The sequence below is a fragment of the Salvelinus fontinalis genome, chromosome 1, assembly GCF_029448725.1.
Source record: "Salvelinus fontinalis isolate EN_2023a chromosome 1, ASM2944872v1, whole genome shotgun sequence".
Lineage (NCBI taxonomy): Eukaryota > Metazoa > Chordata > Actinopteri > Salmoniformes > Salmonidae > Salvelinus > Salvelinus fontinalis.
In genome coordinates, this window is record NC_074665.1 from 37,800,531 (window position 1) to 37,827,058 (window position 26,528).

General features: G+C 41.7%; 1 protein-coding gene across 2 annotated transcripts in view; it reads right to left on the reverse strand.

Moving 5' to 3' along the window:
• The window catches only part of LOC129853969 (cadherin-23-like), a 565,813-nt gene that overhangs the window by 373,237 nt on the left and 166,048 nt on the right, over positions 1-26,528 (reverse strand). For both annotated transcript variants that reach the window (XM_055920546.1, XM_055920536.1), the window contains exons 7-8: positions 11,855-12,049; positions 11,430-11,558 (exon numbers count right to left, since the gene is read on the reverse strand). In XM_055920546.1, coding sequence (XP_055776521.1) covers positions 11,430-11,558; positions 11,855-12,049 — 324 coding nt within the window. The remainder of the gene's footprint in view (positions 1-11,429; positions 11,559-11,854; positions 12,050-26,528) is intronic.

Sequence of the window (26,528 nt, forward strand, 5' to 3'; positions counted from 1 at the left end):
CACATCCTGACTGATGGCAGCTCATTCTTGCATAATCAATGCTTGGAGTTTGTCAGAATTTGTGGGTTTTTGTTTGTCCACCCGCCTCTTGAGGATTGACCACAAGTTCTCCATGGGATTAAGGTCTGGAGAGTTTCCTGGCCATGGACCCAAAATATCGATGTTTTGTTCCCCGAGCCACTTAGTTATCACTTTTGCCTTATGGCAAGGTGCTCCATCATGCTGGAAAAGGCATTGTTCTTCACCAAACTGTTCCTGGATGGTTGGGAGAAGTTGCTCTCGGGGGATGTGTTGGTACCATTCTTTATTCATGGCTGTGTTCTTAGGCACAATTGTGAGTGAGCCCACTCCCTTGGCTGAGAAGCAACCCCACACATGAATGGTCTCAGGATGCTTTACTGTTGGTATGACACAGGACTGATGGTAGCGCTCACCTTGTCTTCTCTGGACAAGATTTTTTCCGGATGCCCCAAACAATCGGAAAGGGGATTCATCAGAGAAAATGACTTTACCCCAGTCCTCAGCAGTCCAATCCCTGTACCTTTTGCAGAATATCAGTCTGTCCCTGATGTTTTTCCTGGAGAGAAGTGGCTTCTTTGCTGCCCTTCTTGACATCAGGCCATCCTCCAAAAGTATTTGCCTCACTGTGCATGCAGATGCACTAACTCCTGCCTGCTGCCATTCCTGAGCAAGCTCTGTACTGGTGGTGCCCCGATCCCGCAGTTGAATCTACTTTAGGAGACAATCATGGCGCTTGCTGGACTATCTTGGGCGCCCTGAAGCCTTCTTCACAACAATTGAACCGCTCTCCTTGACGTTCATGATGATCCGATAAATGGTTGATTTAGGTGCAATCTTACTGGCAGCAATATCCTTGCCTGTGAAGCCCTTTTTGTGCAAAGCAATGATGACGGCACGTGTTTCCCTGCAGTTAACCATGATTGACAGAGGAAGAACAATGATTCCAAGCACCACCCTCCTTTTGAAGCTTCCAGTCTGTTATTCAAACTCAATCAGCATGACAGAGTGATCTCCAGCCTTGTCCTTGTCAACACTCACACCTGTGTTAACGAGAGAATCACTGACATGATGTCAGCAGGGCTGAATTGTAGTGGAAATGTTTTTTGGGGAATCAATTAATTTGCATGGCAAAGAGGGACTTTGCAATACATTGCAATTATCTGATCACTCTTCATAACATTCTGGATTATATGCAAATTGCCATCATACAAACTGAGGCAGCAGACTTGGTGAAAATTAATATTTGTCATTCTCAAAAGTTTTGGCCACGACTTTGTACAAGTCTCTGCTAGGTAAAGCCCCACCAACTCACTTGGCTGCCTTTCCTTCCAGTTCTCCGCTGTCAATGACTGGAACGAACTGCAAAAATCACTGAAGCTGGAGACTCATATCTCCCTCACTAGCTTTAAGCACCTGCTGTCAGAGCAGCTCACAGATCACTGCACCTGTACATAACCAATCTGTAAACAGCCCATCCAACTACCTCATCCCCATACTGTATTTATTTATTTATCTTGCTCCTTTGCACACCAGTATCTGTACTTGCTTAGTCATCCTCTGCACATCTACCATTCCAGTGTTTAATTGCTATATTGTAATTACTTCGCCACCATGGCCTATTTATTGCTTTACCTTCCTTATCTTACCTCATTTGCACGCACTGTATATAGACTTTTTGTTTTTCTACTGTATTATTGACTGTATGTTTGTTTAGTCGATGAATAACTCTGTGTTGACGTATGTGTCAATCTGCTGTGCTTTATCTTGGCCAGGTCGCAGTTGTAAATGAGAACTTGTTCTCAACTAGCCTACCTGGTTAACGCACGCACACATTCATCACTCCTCCCTGTTCCGTTGTAAGATGGGTTAACAATGTGGGTCGACACACAAATTAACTTCTGTCTTAGTACATACATTTCACACTTGTCAGTGTTCATATTTAAGATATGCAATATTTATTATCTTCTTCTGGCTGCAAGCCCGAGGCCGGCCACAATATGACAACAGCCACTTCAAGTGCAGGGAGCGAAATTCAAAATATATATTTTTTTAAATATTTAACTTTCACACATTAACAAGTCCAATGCAGCAAATGAAAGGTACACATCTTGTGAATCCAGCCAACATGTCCAATTTTTAAAATGTTTTACAGCGAAAACAGCACGTATATTTATGTTAGCTCACAACCAAATACAAAAAAAGGACAGACATTTTTCACAGCACAGGTAGCATGCACAAAGCCAACCTAACTAACCAAGAACCAACCAAACTAACCAACAAACAACTTCATCAGATGACAGTCTTATAACATGTTATACAATAAATCTATGTTTTGTTTGAAAAATGTGCATATTTCAGGTATAAATCATAGTTTACATTGCAGCTACAATCAGAAATTGCACCGAAAGCAGCCATAATAATTACAGACACCAACGTCAAATACCTAATTACTCATCATAAAACATTTCTGAAAAATACATAGTGTACAGCAAATGAAAGACAGGCATCTTGTAATTCCAGCCAATATTTTCGATTTATTAAGTGTTTTACAGCGAAAACACAATATAGCGTTATATTAGCTTACCACAATAGCCAGAAAGACAAGCCATTTCCCAGCAGTAAAAGTTAGCGATCGTAACAAACCAGTAAAAGATATATAATTTTTGACTAACCTTGATATTCTTTATCAGATGACAGTCCTAGCAAGTCCAGATGACAGGTTATACATACACTTATGTTTTGTTCGAAAAAGTGCATATTTAGAGCTGAAATCAGTGGTTATACATGTTGCTATCATAGCTACTTTTTCCACAACGTCTAAACAGCAACGATATTTTTCTGACACACATATTCTGACCAAATAGCTATTCATAAACATAACAAAAAAAATACATGTTGTATAGGAAATTATAGATCCATTAGTTCTTAATGAAATCGCAGTGTTAGAATTCTAAAAAATAACTTCATTACGACATCCAGCTTCGGTATAGCTAGAGTACCCCAAAGTTGGGCGCCGGCGACTAGTTCACATGTACGACAGATATATGAAATAGCATCATAAAATGTTTCTTACTTTTGCTGATCTTTCATCAGAATGTTGGACATGGTGTCCTTTGTCAAGAACAATCGTTGTTTGGATTTAGAACGGCAACTTTCCCTCTTGATTTAGCACGCGCACTAGCCAAGTGGCACGAAGCTCTCCATGTCAACAAACGGAAGAGAACGGAACACGGAAAAACTCCCGAAAAAATTTCAATAATCTGATGAAACTATATTGAAAAAACATATTTTACGATGATATGGTCACATGTATCAAATAAAATCAAAGCCGGAGATATTAGTCGCCTATAACGGCAGCTAAACAGAAGGCAAATCCAAGTCCCTCTTCGCACTCTCCAGAAAACAAGAAATGGGGGACACGTCATACAAAGAGCTTGTATTCCACTTCAGACCAAGATAAACACTAAATTTCTTCTCTCACTGCCTCTTGACATCCAAGGGAAGGTCTATGAAGTGCACGTATACTAATACGTATCATGCCCATTTATAGGCAGGAAGTAGAACAGAGCCTCGATTTCAGACTTTCCACTTCCTGGTCAGGAAGTTTGTGCCAAATGAGTTCTGTTTTACTCACAGATAGAATTCAAACGGTTTTAGAAACTAGAGAGTGTTTTCTATCCAATAGTAATAATAATATGCAATATTGTACGAGCAAGAACTGAGTACGAGGCCGTTTGAAATGGGCACCTTTTATCTGGCTACTCAATACTGCCCCTGCTCCCAAACAGGTTAATATCCCTTAATATGTGCTTAATATTAGGAAAGTTGACAAATAAATATAGTTAGCCTAGCCTATAGAAAGCTGATGGGATCCTCCTTTTTTTAGTATTGACCATCACTCTGTTTTCTAGCGCAATTGCATATAACCTATAGAAATGTTGCGCAACATAAACTCATGGCCTCTAAAGAAGTGCTGGATTAGATTTTCGAATATATTTGCATTGATGTCAGAGTGATTGGGACAATAGAGTGCTGAGTACCAGGCAGTTAGCAAGTTTGGTAGGCTACTAATTGTAATGGCTGCTTCCAACTCACACCCTCAAACATGTAGATCCCCTGAACGCAGCTCACTTTCCATCCCACTTCCCAGCTCTCGCACTCAAACACATAGATCCCCTGAACGCAGCTCACTCTCCAGATCCCAATCACCTGAATTCTAATCACCTGTTCACACACGATTTAGTTCAGTTCTTTGCACCCCATCACTGTGGTATTGTTTGTTTTGTGACACATGTCTTTCAGAGCTCTGTTTTTCCCCGTGATTTACACCTCCCGTGTAGGATAGTTTTTGCCTGCCTCACTAACTATACCTTTTGCCTATTCCCTTCCTGTACTTTAGCTTTTGGATTTCCTGTTATCTACCTATTGCCTGATCTCCTGGACTACATTACTAGTCTTTTCCCTGCCTGTATTGTTGCCCTTTTGGACCCCTCTGTATGACCTTCTGCCTGCTCATGGGCCCAGATATCTGCCTCCTCATGTGGTCCTTTGCAATGAACATCTGCTGCGCCCTGCGCTTGGAACCAGCTCTCTGTCTCCCCTCGTGTTCATTACACAAATGACCATCAGCAGCATCAAAGATTGGAGAAGCCTATTTACCGTGACTAAACGGACACGTGGAATTTGACTGCCTTCATGACTTCAGAACCACCAGTGTGGCAGTAATACAGTCACTGCAACAGCCCTAGTGGTGGATCTTGGATGTCATGAGGCTATTTTGCTTATACATTTTTGCCAAAAACCTGGTTGCCTCTGCCAGGAGGCTGGAACGTGGCCACAAGTGGATCTTACAGCAAGACAATAACCCCAAGCACACATCAAAATCCAGAAAGAAATGGTTAATTGACCACAATCTAAATATTGCAATGACCATCATTGTCTCTGGACTTGAACCCCTGTGGTTAGAATTGAAGGATATCAAAATAAGGAAATATTCTGTAAGGAGGAATGGTCTAAGATCCCTCCCAATGTGTTCTCAAATCTCATAAAACATTTTAGGAAAAGTCTCAATGTCATTATCTTTTTTGAGGGGGCTATAAGAGCTACTGGTTGTGCAGGATTTAGTTCCAACTCTATTCTAACACATCTAATTTGACTAACCAGCTACTACTCAGGACTTTGATCAGCTGAATCAGGTGTGCTAGTATATGGCTGTAGAAAAAGCCAAACCCACCCAGTAGCTCTTCATGAAGACCGAAAACTCTGTTAGCCACACTTTCCCTCTGCCCCCAATGTCTCTCTCTCTCTCCCTCCCTTCTCCCTCAACTCTCTTTCACTTACTATCTCTTTCACCCTCGCACCTTATTTCTTCCTCTTCTCTCTCTCCTTCGTCTCTTCCCACTACCGCTCCCCCTGACCTTCGTTGTGACAGCTGATTTATCGGAGAGTCGCGGAGACACCAGGCGTCGCCTCAGTCATACCCAGTTAATATGCATTGAAATTTAGCACTTGACATTTCACTACCCCACCGCATAGATGGTACTAGGAGAGCAAGGAGAGCAGTACAATTAGAAAGGGGACAGAGAGGGGGACTGAGGAAGACAAGATGAAGGGGGAGTGAGGGAGAGGACAAAAAGAGGGGGAGTAAGAGAAGGTAAGACAGAGGGATGGGGTAGTACAGTTAGAGAGGAGAGGACTCCCAAATTGACTCTGGATTTTCAGACATTGCCAAAATATATGTGTTAAAGTAACTATTTGTCCACACTGCCTCCAACACGTAGCTGATATTTCTTTGTTCATTTTATCAAGTTTATCAGGGCTCATACAAAGACGATGTAGTACTTTGAGTTGGAACTCCATTGGTTTATTACATGTAGTAGCTTTATTTTGTGTTTTCCATACATTCCCCCAACTCTTCTCTGATATATGCACCTGTAATTCACCCTACGATGAGTTCTTAAGATTATCTAAAGATAATATTAGAATGTTAATGATATTGTGTTTGAAACAGTCCCAATGTTTTCCCCTTGATAAAGTAATTTGGCTCAGTAATTTTGTGGAACAATCAATTTTTAACAATCCATTTTTTTACTCTGTATTGCTGGGAATTGGCTCGTAAGTAAGCATTTCCTGACAAAGTCTACACTTCTTGTATTCGGCGCAAGTGACCAATAAAATTGTATTTAATTTTTGATTAGAATTGCCTTACTTGAAACCTATAAACATTTGTTTGGGATATAATGAATTTGTCCTAGATTTCTTGAAATTATTTAAGAATTAAGCCTTTCAACAGTTGAGACTCTAGGAAGCAGGAAGGATGACTGGGTTGTGGAACGTAGGCGAGTGTCTAGGAATGTCATTAATCGGTTTATATTGGTGTTGAACTTCAATGTATGAGTGATAATTTGATTTGGTTTAATCCTCACAACAGAAATAGGGTCTGATGTAAAGTGTAGACAACGTAAAGGCATTGTAGCACAATATTGACTCTCAATTTTAAGCCATGACAAATCCTTTGGTTGTTGAATCCATGATGCCATGTGGTTAAGTTGCCCAATTATGTGGTTAAGTTGCCCAGTTAAGCCCACCCAATTATTTGACCAGCTGCAGTTTTTTTCTAACCTATACAAGCCTTCTTATGTTGCCATAAAAATGTGCCTATTGCTGTATTTAGGCTAGTTTTTATAGGGATCATTGAAAACAGATAAAGCAGTCTTGGTAAGATATTAATTTTCACTGAAGAGACCCGACCTGCATCTAGATCTTCAGTGATTTTACTAATCACGGGGGGGGGGGGGGGATAGTTCAAAGCATATAGTTTTCCATAGTCTGACGTAACATTAACACCTAAGTAGTGTATGCTCGTATCAGTCCACTTAAAGGCATAGTTGCCTTTGATGCTTGAGGTTTCAGCACAAATGTCATCATTGATATAGTTTCAGTAAGGTAAATGTTACAGCCTGATGTAGCACCATATTCACCTATTCATATAAATATATTTAGAATTGTTGTCTCAGCCTCTGTGGCATCATCTGCATATAGAGATATATTGTGTTCGTTTGGCCCCACCTGCAGACCATGAATATTTATGGCACTTTTCTATGCTAAGGGCAAATAAAAGTGGCGAGAGACAATCTCCTTGACGATTTCCACGTTGTAGCAAAAAAGAATGCAACATATGCAGTTTCGTCCTAACATGATTTTGGACTTTCATATATCAACTCTATTTCAAAAAGTGCTCCCCAAAACCAAACTAATTTAATGTTGCAAACAGAAAAAAAGTGTCACTTTTGTTGTTGGGTATAACTTTCTGCAAATGTCTTTAACCCCTTGGCAAGAAGTAACTTTGCCCAGTACAGTTCTGATATCGAGAGTATATTGTTTAGCGGCATCCTTTTTCAGTTGCAGTGCAAGACGTTTCCCTGGTTTGTCTCCCTGAGTATAGGCCTAGTATAGAACCCTCAGCTTTATAAGTAAGCAGCGTAATAAGCTCTCCTTTCGCTGCAGTTAATTGAATTAGTGTTCCTATCCCCTTGTTTCGTTTGTCTTTCCTCTAATTGGATGATTTCTCTCTCAATCTTCTCTGGTTTTTCTATACATACTTTTTTGAACAGAGATGAAGAGATTATAATTTGACTCCTAAAATAAGCCTAGGCACTCTCCCATAAAAGGGGCAGGCTGATACCTTCCGTTGATTTAAATTGACAAAATGTTCAGCATAAATATAAAAATTATAGGCAATTAGCAAGACACCCCCAAAAAAGGAGTGATTCTGCAGGTGGTGACCACAGACCACTTCTCAGTTCCTATGCTTCCTGGCTGATGTTTTGGTCACTTTTGAATGCTGGCGGTGCTTTCACTCTAGTGGTAGCATGAGACAGAGTCTACAACCCACACAAGTGGCTCAGGTAGTGCAGCTCATCCAGGACACATGCACATTTGTGGCCTGCTGGAGGTCATTTTGCAGGGCTCTGGCAGTGCTCCTCATTGCACAAAGGCAGAGGTAGCGGTCCTGCTGCTGGGTTGTTGCCCTCCTACGGCCTCCTCCACATCTCCTGATGTACTGGCCTGTCTCCTGGTAGCGCCTCCATGCTCTGGACACTACGCTGACAGACACAGCAAACCTTCTTGCCATAGCTCGCATTGATGTGCCATCCTGGATGAGCTGCACTACCTGAGCCACTTGTGTGGGTTGTAGACTCCGTCTCATGCTACCACTAGAGTGAAAGCACCGCCAGCATTCAAAAGTGACCAAAACATCAGCCAGGAAGCATAGGAACTGAGAAGTGGTCTGTGGTCACCACCTACAGAATCACCCATTTTTTGGGGGTGTCTTGCTAATTGCCTATAATTTCCACCTTTTGTCTATTCCATTTGCACAACAGCATGTGAAATTTATTGTCAATCAGTGTTGCTTCCTAAGTGGACAGTTTGATTTCACAGAAGTGTGATTGACTTGGAGTTACATTGTGTTGTTTAAGTGTTCCCTTTATTTTTTTGAGCAGTGTAGGAAAAACGCCAAGGGGGATGAATACTTTTGCAAGGCACTGTAACTAAACCAAGAAAATCGTGCCATCAGGTTTGCTTAATATATGGAATTTGAAATGATTTATACTTTTACTTTTGATACTTAAGTATATTTTATCAATTACATTTCCTTTTGAAACTGAAGTATATTTAAAACCAAATACTTTTAGGCTTTTACTCAAGTAGTATTTTACTGGGTGACTTTCACTTTTACTTGAGTAATTTTCTATTAAGGTATATTTACTTTTACTCAAGTAGGACAATTGGCTACTTTTTCCACCACTGTCTGCTTCTGGTTCCTAAGCAACTTTGCAGTTTTTTTATTTTGTTGTTGAGTTATTTCTCACAATATTAGCCCAGAACGGTTTTTGCATTATTAAATACAGATTGAAATAACTTTTGGAGGTAACTCACAAGCATTTCAACCAGACATACGACTTTCCTGAATTGGATCCTTTGTTCATTACCTCAAAGGCAATGTAACTTTTCCCAGAGGCTGCTCCAAGACACGGAGTGGACTTTTAGTCTGACTCAGGAGGCGTGCACACCATCCACCGCTTCTGAGTGTATTACTCACTAATATTCAGTACCTAGACAATAAAGTAGATGAGCTCTGGGCGTGGATCTCCTTCCGGAGAGACATCAGGGACTGTAACATACTTTGCTTCACAGAATAATTTATGTCTCCGGATATACTATCCCCATCCATAGAGCCAGATGGGTTCTCAGTACATTGTGCAGATAGGAATAAAGAACTATCCGGGAAGAAGAAAGGCAGAGGTGTATGTTTCATGATTAATTACTCATCGTGTGATCGTGGTAACGTACAGGAACTCAAGTCATTTTGTTCACCAGACCTAGAATACCTCAATCAAATGCTGACTGCATTAACTCTCAAGATAATGCTCTTCGGTCATCGTCACAGCCTTGTATGTTCCCCCTCAAGCCGATACTACGTCAGCACTCAAGGAACTACACTGGACTTTGTGGAAACTGGAAACGGCATATCCTGAGGCCGCATTTATTGTAGCAAATCTGAGGAAAACACGACCGAAGTTCTAACACATTGCCTGCAGTACTCCTGCTTTAAAAACTTTCGACCACTGTTAATTTCCAATATGTGATGGTTTCAAGGTCTTCCCCACCCTCCCTTCAGCAAATCAGATCCCGATTCGATTCTGCTCCTTCCTATTGCCAGAAACTCAAACAGGAAGTACCCGTGCTAAGTTCTATTCAACGCCGGTCTGACCAATCGAAATCCATGATTCAGATTGTTTTGATCACACTGACTGGGATATGTTCTGGGTTACTTCTGAGAATATCATTGACGTATACACTGATGTTCATCAATGTTTCTCAAATGTCAAATTTCCAAGTGTTTGGCTACTTCTCTGTGTCGTTCCAAGGTTAAGTTTATGCATTAAGTTCAAGTGCTCACTGTTGCCCCTAGTGGCCGGTTTCCACGTCATCTCCCGATGTCCTCAGACATGGATGGATGTCGAATATTGACTTGTATCACAGGTGACCTGCCTCTTAAGGATAGGCCTATTTTTTCAATTTTCGCCTAAAATGACATACACAAATCTACCTGCCTGTAGCTCAGGCCCTGAAGCAAGGGTATCCATATTATTGGTACCATTTGAAAGGAAACACTTTGAAGTTTGTGGAAATGTATAAGGAATGTAGGAGAATATAACACATTAGATCTGGTAAAAGGTAATACAAAGAAAAAAAACTATGTTTTTTCTGTATTGTTTTGTACCATCACGTTTTAAATGCAAGAGAAAGGCCATAATGTAATATTCCAGCCCAGGAACCTTTTAGATTTTGGCCAATAGATGGCAGCAGTGTATGTGCAAAGTGATCCTAAATGGAAGAAGTTCATTCAAGAGTTTTTCATTATTTTTACTATGTTCTGTTTGAAAAACATTCCAGGTGAAGCTGGTTGATAGAATGCAAAGCTGTCATCAAGGCAAAGGATGACTACTTTAAAGAATCTCAAACATAAAATATATTTTGATTTGTTTAACACTTTTGATTCTCTGCTTCCAACTTTGTGGCAACAGTTTGGGGAAGGTCCTTTCTTGTTTCAGCATGACAATGCCCCCGTGCACAAAGTGAGGTCCATACAGAAGTGTTTGGTCGAGATCGGTATGGAAGAGCTTGACTGGCCTGCACAGAGCCCTGACCTCTACCCCATACCCTTTGGGATAAATTGGAACGCCGACTGAGAGCCAGGCCTAATATCCCAACATCAGTGCCCGACCTCTCTAATGCTCTTGTGCATGAATGGATTCAAGTCCCCACAGCAATGTTCCAACATCTAGTAGACAGCCTTCCCGAAAATAATGTAAGCTGTCATAGCAGCAAAGGGGGGACCAACTCCATATTAATGCCCATAATTTTGGAATGAGATGTTCAAACGAGCAGGTGTCCACATACTTTTGGTCATGTAGTATACTATCAGTTAGCTAACAATGTACAGTAACATAATTTCATTTAAATGTCAATAAACTATCATTGTTGTGACTAGCTTACAGAAGTAACCTTAAATCTGAAGTAAACAATTGAGAAATCTTACGTGTTGGCTTGGTGGCACAAAACAATTATCCCTTTTCATCAATACGTAAAGAGTAATTTAAGAAGCCGAATTAGGAACCACTTTTGCCACCCTGTAAACTAGGTGTAATGGCCGTGCATTTCTGAAATATTGTCAGACATGACATGCATTTGAGCAAAGATGCAAATTGATCTACATGTATTTGAGACACATTTTTAGGTGAAGTTAAATATATTGAAATGTATTTTTTTCCATATGGGGAAGCAAAGGAGGAGATGGAGAAGTAAAGTAAAGGGGGGGGGTGAGACGTAGTATTACTGACCGGTGGGACATCCTCCCCTATGTTGGTGCTGTAGGGTAGGTTGGTAAAGATGGGGTCCATGTCCTGAACATCAGTGATGGTGATGGCTAAATTAGATAGACTGGACAGAGGGCGCTTCTTATCCTGGTCCTGAGGGAGAGAACAGACACACACAAGAATGGTCACCCCTGGGCCATGTTCATTGGGAAGAAAACAGACTCAAACCTGGACTTGCTCCTTTTCGTTTAAAGTTTTAAAACCTTAGCCCTACTGAACACAATCCTGCATTCACAACAATATGCCAACATTTCCATGCCATTCTCAGTTGAATTTTATTTATTTACACTAACCACAACAAAATAGAATAGACATTAGACAAGATGGTTATGCTTGTTACTTCATAAAATCTATGTTTAAGTTTGTTTGTATTTTGTGTATCCCCTCACCGTGGCATTGACAGTGAGCTGGTAGGCCGATGTGGTCTCATAGTCCAGAGCCCTGGTGACAGTGACTGTACCACGGGCTCCATCGATGGAGAAAAAGGAAGAGGGGGGCTGGAAAGAGAAGAGCACACTGCCCCCCGTGCCTTGGTCTGGGTCTGTGGCATTCACCTGGTACACTGAGGTGCCCACTGGAGTGTTCTGGAACACAGAGAAAGACAGGCACACAGGTTTGCATAAAGTCATATTTCTATAGTTTGATGGGTTATTTAAAAGGTGGATGGGTGGCTATGTAGAAACAATGGATGGATACAGATTACTGTTCTGCACATTTAAAGGGGGGCTGAACTTCCTGATTTGCCCTCGGTTTTCAGTTTGCTCATTAAGAAATGCTAGTGTCCATGACTGAAGCCAAACAAGAATTGTCTTGGGGGTATAGTTTGATGTGGATGTTTCTTGGGTGTGTCTTTGCCATTTAATCACAACATACAAGTGCAGTTGTGAGTAATGACAGCGAGGTAAACTAAGCTTGCTTTGCTATGTAGATACGTTTAGAAGTTGAGGACTTCTCTCCTCCTGACTGACTTACCATCTCAGATGATCTGTTAATTCAGTTCTAAGTGTAGGCTTACGCCTGTGCTGACCTTGTGTTTAGCCAACCTGACAGCAGCTAGCTAGCATAACTTGGGTATAGCTGCAGCTGGCTAGCCTATATAGACTTATTTTCATTTGCTAGGGGAAGTGTTGGCATGCTGTCTTTATAAGCACATCAATATGATATTTACAGCAGAAAATATTTTGTCTTTACGTGTGTAGAGTACAACCTCAGCTGTCTTACCAGAACTAGAATGATATTCTATGTCTATTGTCTATTCTAAAGATTTGGCTCGCTCCCTGTTGCTGTGGAGCAGTGCACATTGGCTCTCACTTCGGGCGGTGCATGTTCCCGGTTGCCTCAACTCGGGTGCAGATCTGATATCCAGGGGATCCTCTTCCTCAGGAGTGGAGAATACACCCCTGGGTGGTTTCCCAGATATGGGAGAGGTTTGGCAGAGCCAACGTAGGTCTTTACGCATCAACTGTTGGGACAGTTGGCTCTGGGAACAGACGCTCTGGTGCACCAGTGGCCTCGGACCCTCCTTTATGCGTTTCCGCCAGAGGTTCTGATTCAGCCGATGTTGGATAGGGTGCGCCGGGAGGGCTTATCATTAATTACTGTGGCTCCCCGTTGACCCAGGCAGCCTTGGTTCGCCTTTTAGATGGAGACCCATGGAAACGCCAGTTGCACAGGGACCTGTTGTCCCAGGCACATGGAAAGGTTTGGCACGAGAGGCCGGTGATTTGATTCCTATGGGCCTTGCCACTGAGAGGGACAATCTGATGGCTAGGGGTTTACCATCGAATGTTAATGCTACCAATCCGTCTGCAAGGGCGCCCTCCACGAGAGGGCTGTGTGCGTATAAGCGTTTGAGCTCTGGTGCCAAGAGAAGGGGCTTGTTCATTTTCAGTGCATTGTGAGAGACATCCTTATGTTCTTACAGGTGCTTTTCGAGCAGGGACGCGCATTCTGCACGTTAAAGTGTACATGGCCATTATCTCAGCATGTCATGTGGGTATTGACAGAGCCACACCTGGGGCACACCCCATAGTGGTGCAGTTCGTGAAAGGTGTATGTGGTCTCAGACTGGTATCTAAACCTATAGCACCAACTTGGGACATGGCAATGTTTTTGGAGACGCTGGGTGTGGCCCCCTTTGAGCCTCTGGAGTCAGTGGATCTGAAGATCCTCTACTACAAAACCTCCCTGCTCATTACTTTGGCCTCGGCTAAACATGTCGGGGACCTCCACGGGTTACCCATACACCCGTCCTGTACTCAGTTCGCCCTGGGCGACTAATGTGACATTGAGTCCAAATGTAGCCTTCGCTCCGAAAGTCATGGCTATGTCTACAGGTCTTTAGCTTTTGAGCTATTTCCCTTTTCACCTTCTCCTTTGCTTCTGAAAAGCAACAGAGGTTACATGCCCTGTTTCCGGTGCGAGCTTTGCGCACGTACATTGAACGAACCCAGGATATCCAATTATGTAACCAGCTATTTGTCTCTTCTGCTAATCAAACTAGCGGCAGGGCGCTCTCTAAGCAGGGCGCTCTGTCCCTGGCATTTAGCAACAAGGAGCAAGGGTTACCTAGCTGTGTATGTGCTCACTCCACCAGAGCTCTGGCAGGTTTTATCGTTTGGATGTCACTTATCCAAGTGTGCTTACAGCTGGGACAGGGGAAAGTCACTAACCAGCGTGCCGTGTCCGCAATACCCAGATTACCGCATCAGGCAGGGTTTGGTTTGGGTGGTCTGCCGTGGGTCATTATGACTATAACTACTGTTCCCTGGAACCAGGGAAACAAGGTCAAATACCTGTTTGGACCCGCACCGCCCGTTCCTGGGCTTGGTGAAGGGTGGTATTAAATTGAAGGAATGAGTCCGTGCCTCACGCTTATCAGCTGTGGAAGGCAGGGCTTCGTATGAGGCGTGGATTGTATTGGCCTTGTCAGGTACCATTGTAGATCCTTCAACCGAAGTCGCGAGAGTGCGACTCCCCATAGTATGTTTCCCTCGTTTCCCTCCTTCAGGGAACAGTAGTTATAGTCATAACATTACGTTTTAGACGAAACTGACTTTATGAACAAATTATCCTATTTACACTTTGTAGTCAATTTTGACAATATAATAAATGTGTCTGACTCATATCGATGCCACATAGGACTTTTTCAAAAGGAAAATGTGTTTTAGGAGCAGTTTCTCTTTAATGATGAACAGTATCCCAACTACTTCCTGTTTCTTCTCAACTAAACAACTAAACTCATATCAGTCTCATTCTGAACATCGTAATATTCTAAAAATATGCACAAACCCCAGTCTACATGATGACTCAGCTTACACACATTGGCTTAATTATTTATTGACTAACTAACGAAATAATCACACAGAAATACATACACTCACACAGTATAGGTTGAATTCATTAGCAACATAATGTAATGAAAAGTCCCTAATGGACTAACCCAATATGACGGCTTATTACACAATGAATGGGGTGGGGAAAGAAAGAGTGACAAAGGAATTCAACTATCGTGCATACAATTCAATAATACGCTCATCGTAAATATGGATATGTAGCACCCTAACAACCGCTCATTCGGATTTAGAAAATCAATGTGCATATTTACGCTTGTATGTCTTGGTCATCTCTGTCTATGGAAATCGCCCGATCTGTCTGTGACGAATAGTTCGACAGAAAGTCTCTGGTTGTATAAGTCTCTGGTTGTCCACCAGAGATCCCCATGTCCTTAGTAGTTGTAGTAGTAGCTTTCTTTGTTCTGGAAGTGTCCGTTTAACTGGATACATCAGACGTTCCAATGGTCGATTGATAGGGTAATGCTCTTCTTTTCTCATCTTCGGTCAAGTGTCCTTGCCTACGTTACTTGCAGAGCTGCAGGCGGTGCATGTCTAGTCTTATCTGTTGAGTTTAAGAGGGCCTTGTAGTTTTAGACCATTTGTCACGTATTCAGCTCACGCTGCACGTATACAGGTTTCGTCGTTTAAAACCATTTTACACACCAGTAACAACCCGGCAATGTACTGGTCTTATAGTTTTAAAACATTTGTCAGTCATGTAGCCACCGCTCTATGCTATCTGGCCTAATGCACATTTTGTTAGGAGTCCTTTAATGCCCTCACCTTGAAGGGTGGTTCCATCATGTTGCCACAATATCTGGGCTCACGCGGGTGGGGTTACTGACTTGGAAAAAGTCTATATGAAAAACAATTATCTAATTTAGAAGGCTAAAATCACATTTAATCTTCTCACAAATAGTTTCATATTTAATCATATAGGTTCCAAAACATTTTGATGAAAATTTGATAACTGGGACATATACATTTGCAGAATTACTGTTATACAATCCTTAATGATATCACAAAACAACAATTGATTTGACATTATTATTGTTTGGAGCCCCACCAACCATTTTTCACATTATTTACGTTAGACATATTGTTTCAATATCCAACCTTCTGTTGTTAAAGTTTTGAGGCAGAGTTTCTCTCTACACACAAATGATTTTGGACTTCTCCATATTGCAGTGAATGAGAGAGGAAGTTTACGACCAGTCGTTAAAGTCCTAGAACCGGCCCCACTCCTCCCCCCTTCCTCTCTAGTGGGAGAGGGGGGGGGGGGGGGGGTCTCTTTGATCTTCACCCAGGAGGGAAAGTCATGACATCAGTGTGTCATGGAAAGAGCAGGTGTTCTTAATGTGTTGTTTACTCAATGTATGTGAAAATTGCACATTTAGATTTTGTAGTAAAAAAGATAAGAGGAAGAAAATGTTTCCAATTACATCATCGGTGTGCATTGTTTGATTTGAACCAATTATGAGTAGGCATTTGTATTAGGTCATGTTTCCAGTCACCTTGCCATGATTAAAAGCGATGGTTCACACTTTCAGTTTTGTGCGAATTCTGCCATCAATCCATGGTTTCTGGTTAGGGAAGGTTTTAATAGTCAGAGTGGGCTCAACATCACCGATACACTTGCTAATAAACTCGCTCACCGTGTCAGCATATACGTCAATGTTATTGTCGGCGGCTACCCGGAATATAGCCCAGTCCATGTGATCGAAGCAATCTTGAAGCGTGGAATCCGATTGGTCAGACCAGCAATGGATAGACCTGAGCACGGGCGTTTCCTGTTTTAGTTTATGTCTATAGGCTGGGAGCAACAAAATGAAGTCATGGTCAGATTTGCCAAAGGAAGGGCGGGGGAGAGCTTTGTATGCATCGCGGAAGTTACAGCAGCAATGGTCCAGAATGCTACCAGCTCGTGTTGCGCATTCAATATGCTGATAGAATTTAGGAAGCCTTGTTCTCAGATTAGCTTTGTCAAAATCCCCAGCTACAATAAATGCAGCCTCGGGATATATGGTTTCCAGTTTACATAGAGTCCAGTGAAGTTCTTTCAGGGCTGTCAAGGTATCTGCTTGGGGGGTATTTACACAGCTGTGACTATAATCGAAGATAATTATCTTGGTAGATAATGCGGTCGGCATTTGATTTTAAAGAATTCTTGGTATATATAAAATATATGTTGATTTTTTTAACACTTTTTGATTACTATATGGTTTTGATGTCTTCACTACTATTATACAATGTAGAAAATAGTAAAAAAAAAAAAAAAAAAAACATTGAATGAGCAAGTGTGTCTAAACTTTTGACTGGTACTGTAGAAACGAATCCATTTTCACATATGTTGAAGTCGGGGTGGTGCTGAAAATGAGGAATATATAACCCGTGATAAGAACAATGACCTGCTATGCAGGTGTTGGTTATTTACATGATATGTCGGAGGTATAACTTCGTTGGAACTTTCAAATCGGGGAGCGCTGCTTGTATGGTCAATTCACTAAGCCACCCCCATCCCACCCGCATTCGAAGTTCAGAATGTGAAAGTGTAGGCTATATAGAAATAATGACATTCATATTGAAAATCATGAAACTAAAAAATGAAGATTTCTAGCCTAATCGAGGTGTAGATTACATCACACATTCCAACTTGTAAACACAGCTGCATGGACATTTTCTAATAATGCAACTCCATGAAGCCAATGGCAATGACCGCGATAGGTATAATGCCAGAAACCGCTTTTGGATTTGACATCTCTAACACAGTTTCACCTCAGACACCGCCAAAACAACTGCTAAGCGGGTGTCGGCTAGCGCGGATCTGATAGAACCTAGCCTTCAATTGCTCAATTCCAGAGTCAGAGGCAAGTTCAGGATGCACAGGTACACTTAACCAAATAGTATTTATATTGTATGTACAATACACAAATAAGATAGTTTAGAGGGCTCCCGAGTGACTTAGCGGTCTAAGGCACAGCCTCTCAGTGATAGAGGCGTCATTACAGACCCCGGTTTGATTCCAGGCTGTATCACAACTGGCCGTGATTGGGAGTCTCATAGGGCGGCGCACAATTGGCCCAGCATCGTCCAGGTTAGGGTTTGGCCGGGGTATGCCGTTATTGTAAATAAGAATTTGTTCTTAACTGGCTTGCCTAGTTAAATAAAGGTTAAATGAATAAAAAAAAGATGGGTTCTGGGCAGAGGAGCAGTTTAGAATGCTGAAGGTTCTTGTGTGCTTTGTTCATGGTCAGTCTGAAAAGCCAGCTACTGTAGGAATACACACACACTCCCCTGTCGATGCAAAGAGTTTGTCAGCAAACTTGTAAAACATGTTCATTAATTGGAATTGTATCTTACACTGAAACATAGGCAAATATATCCAAACTCCCAAATACAATAAAAACAAAGAAACCTACACAAGCACGCACAGACACATCCACACACGCACACACACACGCATAGGTTCCTGGTCAGGAGCAGTAGATAGTGACCACATAGGGGAGAAGGGTATATGTGAACACCCCTCCATATATATGTGGCTTTCTTTGTCTGTCTGCTGTGTTGCACCTCCCACCAGAGGGTGTTTGTTTCTGTGTGATTCTGTGTATGCTACTCAGTCCATATCAGTTGTACTAAAGGGGTATGCTGGGAGGCCAAGGTCCATTGTCCAGGAAACCCAACAACACACATGCACGCACACACAGTATCAGTGGTCGTTTAGGTGTGCTGTGAGGCCAAAGTTCATTGCCCAGGGAACACAACAGCATAACACAGGTAAAATAAGCTGACTGGCTGCCTTTGTCTACATCCTCTGACATCACTGCCTATCACTCCACCTTACCTGGCCAGCGTCTCACTATATCTCTCTCTGTCTCTCACTCCTACTCCTAGACTCTCTCTCTTTCTCTCATTTACACACACACACACACACACACACACACACACACACACACACACACACACACACACACACACACACACACACACACACACACACACACACACACACACACACACACACACACACACACACACACACACACGTGCATACCCCCTCTCTCTGTAAGTCATACATCCCTCCCTCCTGTCCTCTTGCAGAAAGACAGGCATGCATCAGTAGTGCAGATGACACATATGTCTCACTGGATTAAGGTGCCTGTCACCTTTTGAGAGAGGGATGGAAAGATATATATATATAAAGACAGAGATGTGTGAGAGAGAGTGGAAGAGGTAGAGAGAAATAAATAAGGGGGGGTTAAACTCCTACTCCGACTTTTTTGGATGTCATCGGGCATCGAATCCACAGGATCAATCAATCATGATTTAGTAAATCCACCCTCCACACAGGGAGAATCAATCCATCAACAGTGATCCCATAAAAACACCTTCACAGTGCAAATACAACAACAAATGGCCATATCTTACAGATCCCCTAACACATCAACATATTGTTGCTTTGTCATTACACATTATGCAGCTGAAGTAAGTAGCAGGCAAGCCACATTTTGACATGGCCAATGTGAGTGTCCCAAATGTGTGCAGAATACTTGTATGGAGTGTTTAAATATATTTGAGAGAGTGTGATCATTCATATGTGTGGCGTGCAAGTGACTGTTTAGGGAGCGTGGAGTGTGTACGAGATATGGGGATATCCTTTTCCCTTCCTAAAGCCTGACAGTCTGTCTCTATCTCTCTCCACACAGCAGCCTGTAAACAATGTCTCATTAACACAACTGCCGCTGCGGCTCAGTAAATAACCACAACGCACACATCAGTCAACATGTAGTTTCAGAGCTGGGAGTGGCACAGTGAATAGTTCAGTAGTGCAGAGCTGAGCACAATTGACCAGCTAAGTTGTGTGGAAGTACTTATGTAAGAGAGAGAAAAAATCCATGCCTCTAATAGCCATGAGAAATCTGTAATACAAAAGGGGCTTCAGTTTCTCTTTTAACTGGCCTGGCTGCTCTATAATGTGTAATAGGGCCGTAAGCCCCCCTCTCTTCCACCAGCCTCCCCATCTACTCGACTTCAGCCGCTCTAAAAGACTACTTTCTCCCCACCCACTTATAGAGAGGTGGGGAATTCTGGAGACTCCATGTCTCCATTCTAGTCTAGGGAGGATGGTGGAGAGCCCATTGGGAGTGGGAGCAGTCTGGCTGAATAACTTTAGGAAATCCAGCCAACTTGACACAACTGTGGGAAGCATTGGAGTCAACATGGGCCAGCATCCCTGTGGAACGCTTAAAACACCTTGTAGAGTCCATGCTACGATGAATTGAGACTGTTCTGAGGGCAAAAGGAAGGGGTGTATGCTCAGTGTAATATATATATAATATATATATATGTATATATTTAAACATACACAGTTGAAGTCGGAAGTTTACAAACAGTTAGGTTGGAGTCTTTAAAACTCATTTTTCAACCACTCCACAAATGTCTTGCTAACAAACTATAGTTTTGGCAAGTCGGTTAGGACATCTAATTTGTGCATGACACAAGTCATTTTTAGAACAATTGTTTACAGACAGATTATTTCACTTATAATTCACTGTATCACAATTCCAGTGGGTCAGACGTTTACATACACAAAGTTGAATGTGCCTTTAAACAGCTTGTAAAATTCCAGAATGATGTCAAAGCTTTAGAAGCTTCTGATAGGCTAATTTACATAATTTGAGTCAATTGGAGGTGTAACTGTGGATGTTTTTCAAGGTCTACCTTCAAACTCAGTACCTCTTTGCGAACATCATGCAAAAATCTAACGAAATCAGCCATAACCTCCACAAGTCTGGTTCATTCTTGGGAGCAATTTCCAAATGCCTGAAGATACCACATTCATCTGTACAAACAATAGTATGCAAGTATCAACACCATGGGACCACGCAGCTGTCATATCGCCCCGGAACGAGACGCGTTCTTTCTCCTAGAGATGAATGTACTTTGGTGGGAAAAGTGCAAATCAAGTTGGAGTTTTAATGATTCCCACCTAAGTGTATTTAAATATCCGACATCAACTGTATATATATATATATTTACACGCACGCACGCACGCACGCACGCACGCACGCACGCACGCACGCACACACACACACACACACACACACACACACACACACACACACACACACACACACACACACACACACACACACTGAGTGTACAAAACATTAGAACAGCCTCAATTTGATTGGGGCATTGACTCTACAAGGTTTCAAAAGTGTTCAACAGGGATGCTGGCCCATGTTGACTCCAATGCTTCCCACAGTTGTGTCAAGTTGGCTGGATGTCCTTCTTGATACACACTGGAAACTGTTGAGAGTTAAAAACCCAGCAGTTCTTGACACACTCATACCAGTGCACCTGGCACCTACTACCATACCCCATTCATTTAAATATTTTGTGTTGCCCATTCACGCTCTGAATGGCACACATACCGTATATAATCTTGGTGGTTCCAAACTTCTTCCATTAAGGAATGATGGAGGCCATTGTGTTCTTGGGGACCTTTAATGCTGCAGACATTTTTTTGGTACTCTTCCCCAGATCTGTGCCTCGACACAATCCTGTCTCAGAGCTCTACAGACAATTCCTTCGACCTCATGGCTTGGTTTTTGCTCTGACATGCGCTGTCAACTGCATGTCAAATTTGCTAACATTTCTTAAAACCTGATTTAAGAATATCCGAGGATAAATGCTTTTAAACAAATCCGCTTTGGTCCGTGTGGATCAATTTGTGTAAGCAAGTCCCGAGATGAGACGACAACATTTTGGAAAACATATCTGTGTTTATCAAAGAGAGGGGTGATAATCCGATCACTGGGTGGCATCCTTACCTTTTTTTATAAAAGCAGAATTAGTGCTGTGTTCACATCTCTCCCAAATTAACCCTTGTGAACAGCTGTATTCATAATTTTGAGCAACAGTGGACCTAATTGATTCCAACATTTTAAATAGACTTCAGGAGGAATATCATCCCATCCAGGTGATTTGCTTTTATTCTTGTTACCCAATGCCCTTTTGAGTAAATGGAGAGAGATTTGGGCTCCCAGCAAGCCGGCTTCCTCAGTTGAGAGAAGAGGAGTTCTTATATCTTTGAATAAGGACTCGATCTGGCTTGTGTTGGAGTCACAATCAGAACTGTACAATTCTTTATAGAAACGGGAAAATATTTGGTTGATTAATTTGGGTTCTGATGGTAATTCACCTGATTCAGATTCAATAGTTGCAAGATCCACTAATTGATCATTACTGCAAAGCTTGTTAGCCAGCAGACGACTGGGTCGATTACCATGTAAGCAATGGTTGAGTCTAACTCAACGGATAGCAAATTCTGCTCTCTGTCTGATCAATAGATTTAGTTTTGTCTTGACTTTGAAGAATGGTCAGATTTTTTGGTTGTTGAGAATGCTCTAACATCGTTTAACAACTCATCCCCTTCTTTATTTGTGATTTATTCGTTCCCGACGGAAATGCAGTTTTTAATAAAACCTTTAAATCGCATAAAATCCGAGGATCATCGACTGAACTTTTGTAAATCATTATGACTTCTTTGAATTTTGTTTGAAATTGTTCACATAAAGTATGACTTTGTTATAAGGAAACATTAAAGCACCATCTTGTGGCTCATTTAGGAGATTCTGAAATGTGTATATGGCAGTAATAAGCATGATGATAGGCTCATATGTCCATTTTCTTGATTAAAGAAAATAGGGTAGATAATAGAACGAAATCGATTTGGGAGAATGCTTTGTGCCTGTTTGAATAGAAAATGCTTTACTTTGGTCTTTTTAGATTTGTCCCGCATGTCCAGAATGGCATTTATGTCTGTCCAAATAAGCAGATGGAATTCAGTTAATTCTAACAATATGCTGTTAAAAAAAAAGGAAACGTAGGAATTTGGAGCATGCACATTAATAAAGGCAGTTTTCTTTCCATTATGGATACATTTAAGGAAAGTGATTCTGTCTTGGTCTTTGCCTTTACCAAGGATGGTGATTTTGAGTTTCTTATGTATCATCATGGGTACACCTTTAGTTTTGTTTGGGGCTGAAGAAAAAAACAGCCAGTTTGTACAAATTGTTCTGTAAAATACAGTGGCAGTCAAAAGTTTGGACACACCTACTCATTCAAGGGTTTTTCTTTATTTTTACTGTTTTCTACATTGTAGAATAATAGTGAAGACATCAAAACTATGAAATAACACATATGGAATCATGTAGTAACCAAAAAAGTGTTAAACAGATCAAAATATATTTTATGTTTAATATTCTTCAAAGTAGCCACCCTTTACTTTGATGACAGCTTTGCACACTTTTGCCATTCTCTCAACCAGCTTCACGTGGAATTATTTTCCAACAGTCTTGAAGAAGTTCCCACGTATGCTGAGCACTTGTTGGCTGTTTTTCCTTCACTCTGTGGTCAGACTCATCCCAAACCATCTCAATTTGGTTGAGGTCACGGGATTGTGGAGGCCAGGTCATTTGATGCAGCACTCCACCACTCTCCTTCTTGGTCAAATAGCCCTTATACAGTCTGGAGGTGTGATGGGTCATTGTCCTGTTGAAAAACAAATTATAGTCCTACTAAGCGCAAACTAGATGGGATGGCGTATCGCTGCAGAATGCTGTGGTAGCCATGCTGGTTAAGTGTGCCTTCATTTCTAAATAAATCAGACAGTGTCATCAGCAAAGCACCCCCACACCATCACAACTCCTACTCCATGCTTCATGGTGGGAACCACACATGCAGAGATCATCAGTTCACCTACTCTGCGTCTCACAAAGACACCTCGGTTGGAACCAAAAATCTAAAATTTGGAATCATTAGACCAAAGGACAGATTTCCACCGGTTTAATGTCCTTTGCGCATGTTTCTTGGCCCAAGCAAGTTTCTTATTATTATTGGTGTCCTTTAATAGTGGTTTCTTTGCAGCAATTCGACCAAGAAGGCCTGATTCACGCAGTCTCTGAACAGTTGATGTTAAGATGTGTCTGTTACTTGAACTCTGTGACACATTCATTTGGGCTGCAGTTTCTGAGGCTGGTAACTCTAATGCAGCAGAGGTAACTCTGGGTCTTCCTTTCCGGTGGAGTCCTCACGAGAGACAATTTCGCTTGATAGTTTTTGCGACTGCAGTTGAAAAGACTTTCAAAGTTCTTGAAATTTTCCGGATTGACTGACCTTCATGTCTTAAAGTAATGATGGACTGTCATTTCTCTTTGCCTATTTGAGCTGTTCTTGCCATAATATGGACTTGGATTTTTACCAAATAGGGCTATCTTCTGTATACTAACCCTAATTTGTGACAACACAACTGATTGGCTGAAACACATTAAGAAGGAAATAAATTCCACAAATTATCTTTTAACAAGGCACACCTGTTAATTGAAATGAATTCCAGGTGACTACATTATAGAGCTGTTTGAGAGAATGCATAGAGTGGCTACTTTGAAGAATCTTAAATATACAATATTTGTTTAACACTTTTAGTTACTACATCGTTTTGATGTCTTCACTAATATTCTAAAATGTAGAAAATAGTAAAGAATTTTTATTTTTTGCTCCCTTTTGGAGCTGTTGTGTTACTTGGAGCATTGCTATATCAACATGGTTTCTTGCTAGAATATCAAACCAGCTGGAACGGTTGATAGGAATATAAAGGCCTTTCAAATTCCATAAGTGAATAGCTAGTGTTGCACTTGTTTTTCTAAAATGTAATTGTCATCTTTACTGTTGATAAGCCCATGGATGTAAAACTAAAAGCAGGATCCATAGGGAAATACACCCATTGGTCACTCCCCACCCAGAAGACCCTCTCTATAAACCCTTCCCCCTTCCCTGCCCCCTTCCCCAGCCCCCATGTTCCCCCCTCCCTATACTTTAATAACAGTGTTGTAGCATAACAGCAAGTGGCAGCCTTACATATGAAATGTGTGTCTCAGTTGGTAGAGCATGGCACTTGCAACACCAGGGTTGTGGGTATATTCCCACGGGGGCCCAGTATGAAAAAGTATGAAAATGTATGTACTGACTACTGTAAGTCGCTCTGGATAAAAACGTCTGCTAAATGACAAAAATGTAAATGATATCTCTTAAGCAGCATATTCTTGGTCTTCAAAAATAAATAATAAAGTAGTAATATTGTTCCTTGTACCCACACAATATTGTTTTATGCTGAGGGCAGCATCATAGCCATAGGCTAGGCTGTATGATTGTGCATGGATAGCACACCTGAATAATGAGCCAGTCATGGGGTTCCAGCTGTCGCTTGCCTCCGTGTGTGTTGGGTTTGATATGCTTCTCGAAGAAGTCTTGAGCGTCCTTGGCAGTTGAAAATGTGTGTGTTGTGTTCTGGAAGGTCAAGATGAGTTTTGCCGGGTGGATGAAGCCGCATCTCAGGTTAACTCGCGTAGCTGGGATCTCACCTCATTGTAGGTCTCTTTCTATTTTAGTAGTTCGGCACTCATGTCTGGGTAGATGCTGATCCTCTTCCCTGCATATGTCAGACCCATAGATTCCACTGCAAGGTGAACAATTCACAGTTTGACTTCAAAAAGCTGCGGATCCGTACAATCATACAGTGAGAGCCGTTCCGGAGAGGACACGTGTGGTGCGCAATGTTAATCAGTGGCATGGGAACCAGCTTCTCCTGCTCAAACAGTTCATAGAAAAGATTGCTCATGAAAGAAGTTGTGTTTGCCCGCTTTACGGGAACGATTTTCAAGGGGTTATGTTTTTTTTCTTTTGGAGTTTGATTGTCCTTTCCAACTTAGCTTGCGTTGTTTCCAGGTCATGGAGTCGCACTTCTGTCGCATTGGCTGTCTTCCCCAGACGTTCCACTTTGGTTGAATAGGGATTCACTTTAGCAGTGAGCACTGACAACAATACATTTACAGGTTTTAATTCTAAGTCGAGGGCCGGGGGTCCTGTAATCTCCTCACAAACAATCTCTCGTATAATAGCGGCCTGCTCTTTCTGTTGTCTGGTGTTGAAAGACGCCATGTTCCCACAGTTGAATTCTAGACGGAACAATTCTAGCTGCTGGAGTGTAATAAAGCTGCTAGTTATTTATTGTCACACAAAGAATGTCCCACACCTTTATATGATGTTTAGTATTGACAGGTTTTAGGAAACAAGTATGCTAATTCATAGTAGTTTGCAAAATAATGCTACGGAAAGGCCATGTGTTTCAATGCATGCCTCTGGAACCGGAATCTTTTCTTGAGCTTCACAATCAATTTTAGATACTTTCGGAAGATTTGTACATGATGCCCAAAAAATGCTATTATCGGTTCCATGACCTGATTGGGATTTTTGCATTTGGAAACTGTGGCAGGTAAATAAAACCACCTTTTTTTATTTTACCTTTATTTAACTAGGCAAGTCAGTTAAGAACAAATTCTTATTTACACTGACGGCCTGCTGTCATACCTATTCCATAGTGTAACGGTCCTGACCTGTTTTATGTTGTTTTTTATGTGTTTATGGTCAGGGCATGTGTTTTGGGTGGGCAGTCTATGTTATCTGTTTCTATGTTGGTTTTGGGTTGCCTGGTATGGCTCTTAATTAGAGGCAGGCGGTTTGCGTTTTCCTCTAATTAAGAGTCATATTTAGGTAGGGCGTTCTCACTGTTTGTTTGTGGGTGATTGTCTTCCGTGTCTGTGTCGTGTCGATACCATACGGGACTGTTTGGCTGTTCGTTCATTTTGATGTCGTCTGTTTCCTG